At 34.7% G+C, this 12,871-nt stretch overlaps 1 protein-coding gene across 1 annotated transcript; it reads left to right on the top strand.

The window, feature by feature from the left end:
- Window positions 1-4,976, top strand: LOC144970694 (proteasome maturation protein-like). The gene is made up of 6 exons (XM_078910595.1): window positions 1-129; window positions 1,633-1,727; window positions 2,535-2,601; window positions 3,857-3,958; window positions 4,234-4,327; window positions 4,686-4,976. Exons 1-6 carry the CDS (start codon window positions 127-129, stop codon window positions 4,751-4,753), a joined length of 429 nt encoding a protein of 142 aa, XP_078766721.1. The 5' UTR covers window positions 1-126; the 3' UTR covers window positions 4,754-4,976.
- The last annotated feature ends 7,895 nt before the right edge of the window (window positions 4,977-12,871 follow it).

The raw sequence follows: 12,871 nt of genomic DNA, 5'->3' as shown, positions 1-12,871 counted from the left end.
AAGAACCAAGGACAATAACTCCCTGCCACCACCGGAAGCATTACAATCTAAATCCAGCAACAAACTCTAATTTCTCCTTTCTCCGGTAAACCAAGATTGTTATTCAGTTTTACTTTTTCCAATAAAATGGTAAGCCGAGAGTTATTACGTTCTAAATATTTATTTCATGCTATTAAAGAAATTGTTGTAGCCCTTATTCGACTTATAATCATTTTGCCGGTACTCCTTTGCCTAATATTCTCAGCAAATCTGCTCACGATACTCACTCACTCTCGACTCTCACTCTGACACTCACCGCTGTCAGTCAGTCAGTGTCAGTTCACACTCACACTACACTGATTCATAATCACTGAGCACTCCAAGGATCCTCACTCCAATGCTCTAACTCAACTAAAAAAATGCCGGAAACACGACGGATTGCAGTTTAGCTTCTAGTATCTTTAGTCAGTCTATCTGGGATTTGATATGGGTGTTGCAGGTGTAGGAGTAGGAGTAGGAGGCTTCATTGAGCTCAACCCAATTTGAATGTTTTACTAAGACCAACGTACCTAGATAGTCCTACTAGGACTATCTAGGTACTTTGACTTTGGTAAAAAAAAATTCAAATTAGATTGAGCTCAATGAAACCTACATCATTATAAAGTGCTTTTCAACAGGATTCTAATTTGATATTGATACTCTACCAAAATTTTGAAAATCAGAGTCAGGTCAGATGAGAAGAATTAAAGTTATTTTAGTTTAAGAATGAAAATTGTCCTTCTATTTGCCTTTGCCTTTGTTATTTACTGACGGACATTGTGACCTGAAACTGTTGCATTTCTGGTAACAAGAAATGGAGTGAGTAGGAAAGTGCCAGAAGACATGAGAGAATAAAATCTTCGCAGCGGCAATGGGCGCTCAAACCCGCGACCTCACTGGTACGACAACTCTACCTGGCCGGGGAGATCATGATTCTACAGTTTGAGCTATCCACAACTGTGGATAGCTCATAGTCTACAGTAGAGTCATGATCTCCCCGGTCAGGTGCAGTTGTCGTACCAATAAATATATGTAATGATAATAATACTTTTTGGGTAAAAATCTTACCCTAAACCTGATACTATCTGTGTATCAGATGAAGAAGATTGTCCCAAAAAAAATTTTAACCTTACATAAAACCCAATACCAGTGTGCCATGAAGGAGAATATTGTCAAAAAATAAAAATTTAAAAAAAAGAGAGAGATGGGAGTTTTAATTTAGTTTTGTTTAGTCTTTTTCAAAAATACGATCTCTCTCTCTCTCTCTCTCTCTCTCTCTCTCTCTCTCTCTCTCTCTCTCTCTCTCTCTCTCTCTCTCTCTCTCTCTCTCTCTTCCCCCCCCCCACCCCCTCATTTTGCCAAGGTGGTGCTATTTACCACAATTTATCAAGAAGAGCCAAGGTGACAACTCAATCTCTGTAAACAAAGCAAGATGGCGGCAGAGACCTCGCTCCTTAACCAATGCTGAGAGAGACATTCAGAATCAAAGAAATGTCTCATGATTACATGTATAGCACTGTACTGTATAAATAACTAGATCACATCACTATATCACCACTGCATTTAATAGGTATTTTTTTTCTTTTTCTTTTCTTTTTTTCCTCATGCTAACAGAGTGGCTATCCAACACTTCGTCCCCAACCTGTCACAACAAAGAAGGTTGACCTTCCAAAAGGACCTTATGGATCTTCAAATAGCATGATGCACGGGTATAGCTTGATATATTTGTCTAACTTTTTTACCTCCCCACCCCCTCATGAGCGCATCCCATACGGCCTATACTGCCAAACAGTGACAAAACACTTATTTTATATTTGGCCAGAGAAACTTGTTCTTTATATTATATTGATCAATTATAAATGACCCCTCAGTCATAAACAAAATCATTAAAATCTGAGGCTTCTTCGAACTTTGAAAGAGTGTATGTCGATGAGATTGAACCAAAAAAACTTTTTCAGGGAATTTTCATTTTCAAAACACATATAATTGATTATTGTCTGGAACTAATGAGATTCTGAAATATGTCTGTTTAGAAAGTAAGAGAAAAATTGTGTTTCGTTGAAATGGCCATTTTACACGATCCATATTTTTATGGGAGATAAAAGACCAGTAGACATGGGTGTGTCAAAAGGTCGTTTTCTTAAAATTCGTCATAAAAGCACAGCAATATTAAGTCATTTTGAAAAACTGTGATAAGTTCCAGTGTCATTTTGTTGAATGGTGAAAAACAATCCAGAAACTGGCAAAGACGCATCCAAGTTTCAGCAGTTATTACTGCAATATTTTTTTTCGTTTGTTTTTTTTTTAATTTGGGGGGGGGGGGGTATTTTTCATATGTCAACCCAGAAAAATGAATGAAAACAAAAAATCTCTCCATAATTTTTCAAAATCGATTGGTATTGTTGTATTTTTGTGGTATATGTTACGAATAGACCTTTTGGCACCGTCTGAAGAACTATTTTATGAGGGAATGAATCATGAATAAGATTGAAATTTTAATTGGTATCTTTTCCCAGATTCAACGCCTCAAGAGTGAGCACTGGTCTCCAGCCACATCATCCCCTGGAATCATCAGAAGAACAGGTTCAGTCATTTACATTTACACTAATATTCCATGCTATTTGTTTTGAATCACATACACCATAAAGTTAAAGTAATACGAAGCTCCTAGAATCTGTGGACTGCAAAGTGTATTAAACAAACCTGAATAATACAGCTTTTAAAAAATGAAACTCAAGACCCTTCTTCAGCCAACAACAAAAATATTTTGATTGATTATGATTTTAGTTGTTTTTGTTGTTGGGTGAAGAGGGATTTGAGCCCGAAACATTGCATTTTAAGTATTTTGTCCTTTTTATGCAGCTTTTTTAATCATCTTTGTTCAATACTTTTTATCATGAGTTACTGTGATACAGCAATTCATATATCTAAACATTCTGTCGTTTGTTGATGTTGGATGCAGATTAAAATTAGAATATATCCAGACAGTTAAATGTTAACCCAATTTGGATGTAAAGACCTTTCATAACCTGATAAAATTGGGACGTGCTTATTTATTTTGTTATTTTTCAAATTGGCTTATTTACAGTTTTTAAAGGAAAACTGGTGAAAATGCCTTTTTTTTTTTTTAAATAGAGTCCCGGGTACTTGCTCCTTACTGACCAACACTGCGTTTATTCTCGCATCACACTAAACAGTTGAAATGTTGTATATTTAGTTGATTTAGTAATTAAAATTTTTTTTTTTTTAATTCAAATTATTGTCAGGAGAAAGAAAATAACACCGGTGCTTTATGTCTGTTACCTGTTGGAGTTCTGTATAAGTTAAGACATTCTTTCCGATGAAAAGTATATTCAGACATTTCATTGTCACCACTTTTTAAAATTCTGATTTGAACTCAGAAACACTTGCAATATAGACCTTTTTTATTTAATGAAATATACATTTGTTTATCCGTTTATTTATTTATTTATTTGGGTTGTGGTTTATTCAGGGGTCTCAATATCTCAGTTGATAGATAGTTTATCAGTCCCAGGTTTAGTTGCTTGACCGAACTTCTTTATCCACCCTGCACTGATTGGATACTTTAGTCTGTCGGGTCTGCTGGAAACTACTTTGTGATGAGACAGTGTTTTATCTAAAATAAATAAATTCCTACTGTAAGTTAATTTAAATGCTGTATAAACTGTGCTAACTCCTTTTGCCTTGTGACTCTAAAGGGCTATTTTAATTTCTTTGAGTATCATACTATAGGGCAAATTGCATTTTGCTAAAATAAAAACGGAATCAGGCATTTTGTACACAAATAATGTTCACAATGATTTTTCTTCCTCTCCAGTGGCACGATCATCAAATGAAAATGGACTATGTCATGTTAAAGAATTCCCAAGGTATCCATGCTCCCCTTCGTCTCCAGATGGAAAAACATGTCGCTTCACAGGTCAGTCCATTAAATATGTGAGAGTAAATGATATAGTGTGTGTGGACTTTAATTTGTAAGTAAACCCTCAAGAGATGAGGAATGCTGTCCTCTTGAATGTGATGATTTATTGGATCCATTGGAGCGAATTTTAGTTTTTTGGGTTTTTTTTAGGTTGCATCATAATCAAATGCTTCAGTCCCCTCCCCTTCTCATTTTTCCTTAAAGAAAATGAAATAAAAGTGTAGCTATGTGTATCATAACCATTGTACGTCTTATCTTCATCATCCCATCAGATGCAGCGGTTGCCTTGCTTACCCAGCTCCAACCTTATGATGGATACTTTGACTGGACGTGATGATCTCATTGGTTTTGAAGACTTTCTCAACAGTAAGTAGAATTTAATTGATAGCTTTAATTTTATATTTTTGTTGTTGTGAAACCTCGTGTCGACAATCATGGCTTTGACTCTAGAAATCTGTGCAGACAAAATACATCAGTAGTGAGGGACAACCAGGCATTTTGTTTCTGAAAGAGATGCAATTTTTTATGCCCGAGACTGGTGTCATTTATTGACATTGATGTGACAAAAATGACCTCACATGCTGTCTGTAATCACAAGAAAATAAAATACATATGCCTGCGTTAGTTCAACAAGATTTAATAGATTTGCTACTACTGTTGATATACCATTTTTCACAGTCAACAATTTTTTATTTCCTTTTAAACTGTTTATTTCTATTTTCAGATCCGGCAGAAAGTGAAATGATGGGACAGCCTCATGCTATGATGGAAAGACGCCTCAATTTACTCTGACTTTTTTTTTTTTTAATTCTAATATTTTCATTTGTCATTTAAAAATATTTTTTAAATCGTTATTTATTCATGATCTTTATTATTTTATTTTGTACTCTTTGTCCAAAAGTTTGATATTATGGATGGATGGATGCATGTTCTTGTTTCAGTGAAATAGTAATATGTGTATTTCAAATGAGTGCAAAAATTTGGATCATGGAAAATAAACCCGTATTTTCACCAATTTTTACTTTGATGTAATTTTTTTTTTTTTTTAAATAGAGCATTACTTTGCAATTAATGGACAGGATAGGTACTAGTACAACTAAAGTGTCTTCCTCCAGATTTGATAAAAGACCATGCATTGGACAGATTGGGCGGGGAGAGAGTGTCTGAAAAAAAAAAGGGAGTTCTGGCTTGTTCTCATGTCAATGCCATTGTAAACAACAGGAGCCTTCACTTCTCAGCCTCCTCCAATGATTGATGCCAAGATTATTTCTCTGACATTGATTGTCCATTTTGCTATGGAGCCACAGTTGTTGTGAAAAAAAATAATAATAAAATTCCCTTTATTTATCCCATTGGGGAAATTTGTCTCAAGGGTTTATTCCAAGGGAACACTGGAATAAATAACCCAGGCGTCAGCCGCAGTGCAGCACCACAAATTAAGCTAGGGCGAAGTGACTTGCTCAAGGCCACACAGTACAACGGCAGGTGATCGAAGTTCGTACTTTTTGGGTATGAAGCAAAGACCGTACCACTGAGCCATGCTGCCCCTGATTTTTTTCTTTCTGAATTCTAGGTTTCTGATGCATTTAATTTTAATTAACGATGTCATAACTGGGTGATCTTTGTGAGAAAATGTTCAGAACATTTTCCAAGAACAAAGGGCAACACAAACCTTCCACCTTTAGGTCACAAGCCCAGTGTATTTCCGCTGGACCATAAAGCTGCAAGAAACATAGCACTCCAGAACTGCCACTTTTATTTGTTATTTTACTTGACTGATGCAATTTATCAATAAAGACGGAATCAGCTTACAGATTTTTGGTGACAAATTTGGCAACATTTAGAGGATGGCTCGACCAATACTTAAAAGAATATTGTGTGAAAGTATATTTTCATTTCCAAGGGATCCAGTTTCTAAATTTCTGGAAATTTTAGTCTTGTGATGTGAATCGGTCGAAAAATTTGAGTTCTTTGAAGACTAGTATCACACTTGAAAAAGTGTCACCTGGCCAGAGAGTTTTGTCATTTATCTTATTGGAATGAGTGTTCATGAACTCTACGCACCACGACAAAGCTGTTAGACATCATGTGTACAGTCTAGATCAGAAATGAGTAACTAGCAGGTAATAGTGCTAGAAAATATGACATGAAAGAGCATTATTTCATTATTCTCTGACCACATGACCACAACTAGTGCAAGTTTGTGCTAATAATTTGCTTGAAGATATTGATAGTTGGGCTCGAACCAGGGTATCTGAGGTTTGAGGGTTTGATGATTTATAGGAATGCATTATATTCACGGTTCCCACAGCTTTCATAAGCAACAACAATGAGATATTGTTCCTATTATATGTATTATGTTTAAATCAATTCCCTCAATGGCCTGCCGATGGAATAAAAATGTCAAAAGTGCATTGGTTGTGGGGAGTCAATGAAATGGTCATTTACAAATCAAGGGAAACAACCTCTTCCATCCTGGTAAACAAATAAAAAGGGGGGGGGGGGGGGGGGGAAAAACCAAAAAGGACATGTACTTAGGTGGGATAATTCAGGAAATTTGATGGACAATTATTTTGCATTTTAATAGTTGCATCCCTTTAAATCTGGATTATTTTTTTTTAGGGGGGGGGGGGGGTTAATCAAGGGAAATAACTTCTTTCATGGGGGTAGAAAAGGGGCACATAACCTATCGACGTTTAGTTTTAAAAGAAAAAAAACGGATGGAAATAGAAAAGATAATCCAGGAAATAGAATGGATAATTTTTAATTTGAAGAGTTTCGTCCCTTGTATTCTGGAATTTACCATTTTAATGTATTGTATTTTGTGACCATGCTGAAACTGAAAGTATGTCATTGGTATTACTTTCGAGTTTTGATATGCTGTAATGTTCCTACCAAAAAACATAAAACCCTGATAATTTCTAGAATTACCATTGAAGAACCCAAGAAAAAGTAATATAAAGGGGAACTGGGAACAAATAAGGATCAGATGAAAATTCCAAGAGCATACCTTAATATAATGTGCCAGAAAAATTTAAGAATTTTAAATCAATTTATTACCTACCTATTTTCTCAAACTGCCAGACAAATCAGAAAGAAATATATTTACGAAAAAAAAACGTACTCAAAAAATTAGTCTGCCTCCACATTAGCGGCAGGATGATTTTAGGAATGGTTTTTCTTGTATGCTTCTTTCTGATATGTATGGCACTGTTTTGTTCATACCTTTTCAGAAATTTATTTGTGAATCTATACACTCTTGTGGTATAATAAAATTCCCTTAATTCATCCCCAAGAGAAAATTTGTCTTTTGGGTCTATTCCAATGGAAGACGAATAACCCCGGCATCAGTCTCAGTACAGTGCCGCAAAGTAAGGGAGATGACTAGCTTAGATCACACAGGGCAGCAGGTAGATGGACTCGGTATGCTGTACAACAATCACCTTTGGAAAGTAGGTCCTGGGTTTGAGTCTCGCTCTGAGGAGTGCTATAGTTGAGTCATTGGAAAAATCTCTTTAGTCACATTTTCTCACTCACTGTACTTGGGTGTAAAATGAGCACCTGGTCATTAGCAGTATTCTCAGTCAGAAAAAAAATTGAAATATTGCCTAACAGACATCATGTCTCAACCTTAATTTAGTTGATGGATCGAGACCCCCTGTAAAGCACTTTGATCATGTTTAGTGGATATTGCGTTATACATTTAGTCAAGTTTTTTGGGGTTTTTTTTGTAAAAAGTGAAATGTAAATTTGGTTCCATTCAGCCTGCATGGGGAATAAATGAACCATAAGAGCAGACAACATTGAGCATGGAAAATGTCTATAATTGCTAAAATCATTTTTATTTTTTGTGCCAGAGAAAAGAAAGATGGTAGAGTGAAACAAAATGACAAATATATTTCAAGTCGGTGGCGCCTAAGGTTAAACAAAAATATTTAAAGCTGTTTTGTTTTTTGAAATAAACTGTCCCTCCAGGAAAATGCGGCCGCATCGGCATCCGATGCGGCCTTATCCTGTGGCCTTCCGCATCCGTCAGCAAAAAGCTTAAAATAAAAAATTTAAAAAATTGCCTCTCTTTTTTTTTTTTTTTTTACAGAAAATGTTGGCCTTTTATTTTTTTCCTCGTAAATCATCTCTCTGTTATGTATTATTATATTTGTTATTTTCAATGTATAATGTAAGCATTTGAGTATATTCCTCTTTGTTGGATTTTGTGCTTGTGTCCGGATGAAACTTATAGATGATCTCAAACTAAGTATATTGGTGGTATGCTCTTGGAATCTACATCTGATCCCGATTTGTTCCTAGTTCCCCTATGTCTTACTTTTTCTTGGGTGCTTTATTAATTGTAATTCTAGAACTTTTTACTATCCAATTTTCTTCCTCTGGCGCTGATATGACCTTAATGTGTTGCAAGCGCAGTAAAACCCTAAAAAAAAAAAAACAATAGTCTGGTATATATTTCTGCTTTTTTGTCGTTTTTAATGAAAATGTAGCTTTTAAACCTATCAGTATTCATATTAATTTTGAAAATTAGATTTTGGGGGTTACAAAAGCAGGCAAGAACATGCACAAATGTCGGATTTTTGGCATAATTTATGGCATAATGTCGAATTTATGGCATAATTTTCCTTTTTTTTGGGCATAATATTGGCATAATTTTGCCCCAAATATGGCATAATTCCGCAGGGACAGAATAAAAAGCAAAATAAAATAAAAATGTTAACGGTTATAATAATAAAATTAAATTGTTTTTAAAAAATAATACAAATGAATAAATAAAGGAAAAAACGCCAGAAGACACAAAGGCAAAGGCATTTTTATACTAAGACTGGAATACATACATTTTCTTCAGTAGTTTTATTTCACTCAGCTGTAAAGAAATTTTAATTAACATTAAACATAAATAATTTGAAAATTTCCCATTAAAAATCATGAAAATAAAAGCAAGAAATTCTAAATTCATGACGCAAAGGCAGCAATCAATGTTGTTCAAAATCCCCCAGTACCATACTTAGTGCAACTACAACCCCCCACTGTTGTCAGAAATGACAAAATTGAAAGACTGGTAGTCCCTGGGATATTTGGAAAAAAAATAAAATACAATGTATTTTGAAACAGTAACACAGGAGAGAAAATGTAGACAAAGAATAAATGCATTTGATTGCAGATTTGGAGTACACATACAAATGATTTAAAATTTGTTTATCAACAAACTGGGGTCCTTGGTTTCCGCCAAGGGGATTGCTAAGCCATTTTGGGAAGGGGGGGGGGGGTGCGAAGAGGTCAGTCAATTATATTATCATTGATGGTGGATTTTAAGACAAACACAGTAATTTCCAGTCCTTTCTTTAAAAGAACAAAAGTAAAACCCAAACAAATTGTGACATAAACTGATTGTTTTTTAAAATTAAATCATCCTATGAAAAGCAGCGGGATTTATTTATATCATCATGCACACTGCACCAATCTGTCATGACAACACCTTTAACAAGATTGACAGTGTTGTCCGTCAGTCAGCTCATTTTGCAAAATTCTTGCAAATTTTGTTGTGCACAAAACAGGTGCACCCGCAAGATTTTTCTTTTTTTTCTTTTTTCTTTTTTTTTTCATATCAGTATCTTTGTTATTTTTTGTTGGGTTATCAAAATTTTAAGTTATAGACTGCAAGACGGTATAAAAATTTTCATATAGGACTTTTGATTGGAAATTTTTGGAGAAGTTTGATAACCACTGATTATTTTAAAAAATAAACAAAGAAGAAACTATGTATGATGTGGAATCCAAGAAGTAAATGCAATCCATGTAATGTAAGCATGGATTTTTATTTATTGTTTATACCAAAAGGCATTCTGATTTGTTACCTGAGAAAGATGAAACCCGAACCATAAATCTCTATACATCCTTTTATGATGTCTCATGTATTCTTTGTCTCCACTTATCCATGTGTAACTTGCGGCAATAAAGATAGCAATGAAATAATAATAAAAAGCAACAATAATAATACTAATAAGGCAAATTTATATACGTGATCAATAGCAAAGGCAAAATTCTGATTGTCATCAGCAACACCATGTGCGACCCATCCCACCAATCCCGTATGATGTCGAAGTTTAAAGGTCAAAATCATTTTGCAATATTATGTGACCGCTGCCTTAAAGCCATATAATGTTGGTATGAACTCGATGCCCAAGAAATAATTTTAAAGTTAAAATGTGAAATTTAAATTTTTTGTCAGTTTTGGAAGTTATGAAATTACAGTGGAATCTTGATAAAGTCAACACCGCTGGGCCAGAAAGATTGGTTGATTTTAAGCAAGGTTGATTTTATCCAGAATCGATGGTTTACACTTAAATAAAGAACATAAAATTTGGGACCAACAAGCAGAAGTTGACTCAAAGAGTGTTGAGTTTATGAGCATTCCAATGTAATTAATTATTCTCTGTTATATATATTTCAATTTAAAAAAAAAACAAACCAACATGACCCAAATTTCATATTTCGAACCATAAATTCAGTTTTTAGTATCTTAAACACTCGATCATATCACCGTTTTGGTGTGATTGGCCACACAAGATATAAAAATTAAGGCTGACATTTGAACATATTTTTGTATTATAATACAATAATAAAAATAGAAAATCTTGGAAAATCAAAGGTAAAGCAAAGAAGCATACATTTTCAACATTTTTATGAAGTATTAAGTGAACACACAATAAATACAAAGTTCAAGAGAATTATTTCTGGCATGGCGTTTTTTTTTCAAAATTAAAATGCACAATTTTGCAACCAAATTCCTAAATTCTGCAAGTTAAAATCAACCAAATCTGCAATTTTTTGCAATTGATTTTCGAAAAAACTGACAGTAAGTTCACAAAAGAGAAAGGTGTAGTGGTACTGAACATTCGTAGAGATTAGACTGCAGAAATGATCATATTACAAAAAAGTGAAAAGATTATTAAAAGTTTCAGGGACATTTTACGAATAAAACCTCAAATTTTAGGAACAATATGTTCCCACTGGTATCAATATCACACGGTCCTGTGTCTTATCTCCAATGGTGTAGACTTCTCATAACCCGGGGTTCACTCCCCACTGGTGTCTACCTACCATATCCCAGGTTCACTCCCCACTGGTGTCCATGTCCTATAGTCACAGATTCATGCCTACATTCCCTATTCTCAAATTCATTCCCCACTTACTGTCCACATCCCAGGTTTCTAATAGTTTCCCATTAAAAAAATGTTGTTTTGTTTTAGGCATTTTTTTCACTGTAGCAAGTAAAATAATGGCACAGCAATTTATACACAGCGAAGTTATAATTGAAAAGAGCTCTATAATAGCTAACAGAAGCTACTCCCAATTAATTATCTTTTACCTTCAAGCTTGGAAAATGCAAGACAGTTCTATCCATTTTTTTCTGGTGCACAATTTTACAAAATCTTAAGAAATTGCCAAAAGCTGAAGATATTGCAGCCGTCTAGGATTTTTCTTCATTTTTTGTGGCCCTGATGCGATGCAAAAAAACTACCATGCCAGCTTTTTACCATTGGCATGAAACAGATGATGACAATGACAATACAATGTCAGGCATAAATTATCATAAAAATTCAGTTTCATCAAGATAGCTGTATTCAATCAGGAGAATGAATGTATTGTTTGTTTGTCTTTAAGTTTAAGGGTTTTACGGCGCTTGCAAGACATTAAGGTCATCACAGTAAAAAGGAAGAAAATAGGTTAGTAAAAAGTTCTAGAATTACAATTAAAGCACCCAAGAAAAGACAAAGGGAATTGGTTCAAATAGGAAACAGATGTAGATTCCACGAGCACATAATCAAAGTAAGTTTGAGATTACCTAAAAGTCTCATCCAGACACCATCACAGGTCCCCTCTATGGGGAATACACTCGAATGTTTACAAATCATATATAATATGTAAATAAAACATAATACAGTGCATAACAGAGAGATGATTTATAAAACAAACAAATATCATCTCCCAAAACTAACTATAAATTTGTTTCCCTCCCAGCCAGGGTAACCAGCCCGAGTCAGGACAAAACCAAGTAATCCCAATCCAAGACAAAGACAGAAAGCATATTGGAAAACATATCGGGGGATAGAAGACACAATAAGTGACTCCCTGCCCACAATGGGAGGTCAAGAACCCCACCCTGAGAATGAAGGTAGTTTAGGTCAATATGGCACAACATTGTCGTCTTTACTTTGTACTCAAAAGGTACCGAGTTCAAATTCTAGGAGCAATGTGACTTTGAACGAGTCACTCGCCCCAGCTAACGTGGTGACAATGGGTAATACCAGTCTTCCCTTTGAATAGACTCTCAGGACAAATTTACCCTAGGGGATGATGTACATGGGGATCTTTTAAAAAAAATTCTTACAAAGATAATCTTTTTGATCTTAAAATCATATTATTTTTTCACACTGGGTTTATCTTAAAACAATAGCAGATTGGTAGGTGGGTTAACAGGAGTGGGAGAGAGTGCCCAGGGGGGTTATAATATCAAAAATTATCCTAGTATCTGTGGGCTACAAACAGAAACTGCATATCCATAAACACTACAACAAATAATAATAATAATAATAATAATAATAATACAATAAAAAAAAATAATTAAATAGCAATAATAATAAAGGTGAACGGAGGACATATTTTATTTAAAGCCATAACCTGAGATCATTCCCACATCACACAAATATTGTTTATCTTCACGGTTGAAGCATCCACAGTATGGATTGGATTCGATTTGATCGGTCTTTATTGTTCACAACTTAATACACAAACAGCAACGATCGCTCGTTTCCCTTTCAATGAAAAGCTAGTCTATTGCAAAGTACTTTTTGCCAGATCTAACAGATCCAGCTACTGAAACACCGCTGAGTGGTTGAC

Source organism: Berghia stephanieae, chromosome 4, assembly GCF_034508935.2.
Source record: "Berghia stephanieae isolate SIO BIC M18660-M18661 chromosome 4, UCSD_Bste_1.3, whole genome shotgun sequence".
NCBI classification, from domain to species: Eukaryota; Metazoa; Mollusca; class Gastropoda; order Nudibranchia; family Aeolidiidae; genus Berghia; species Berghia stephanieae.
The sequence above is the reverse complement of the archived record's forward strand: the minus strand, read 5'-3'. Positions and strand labels throughout refer to the sequence as shown.

Bases quoted from the DNA above. Each gene is read 5' to 3' on its own strand.
- LOC144970694 (XM_078910595.1), top strand. The intron at 1,728-2,534 runs GTATAGCTTGAT...ATCTTTTCCCAG, and splicing joins TCAAATAGCATGATGCACGG to ATTCAACGCCTCAAGAGTGA. The intron at 3,959-4,233 runs GTCAGTCCATTA...TCATCCCATCAG, and splicing joins AAAAACATGTCGCTTCACAG to ATGCAGCGGTTGCCTTGCTT.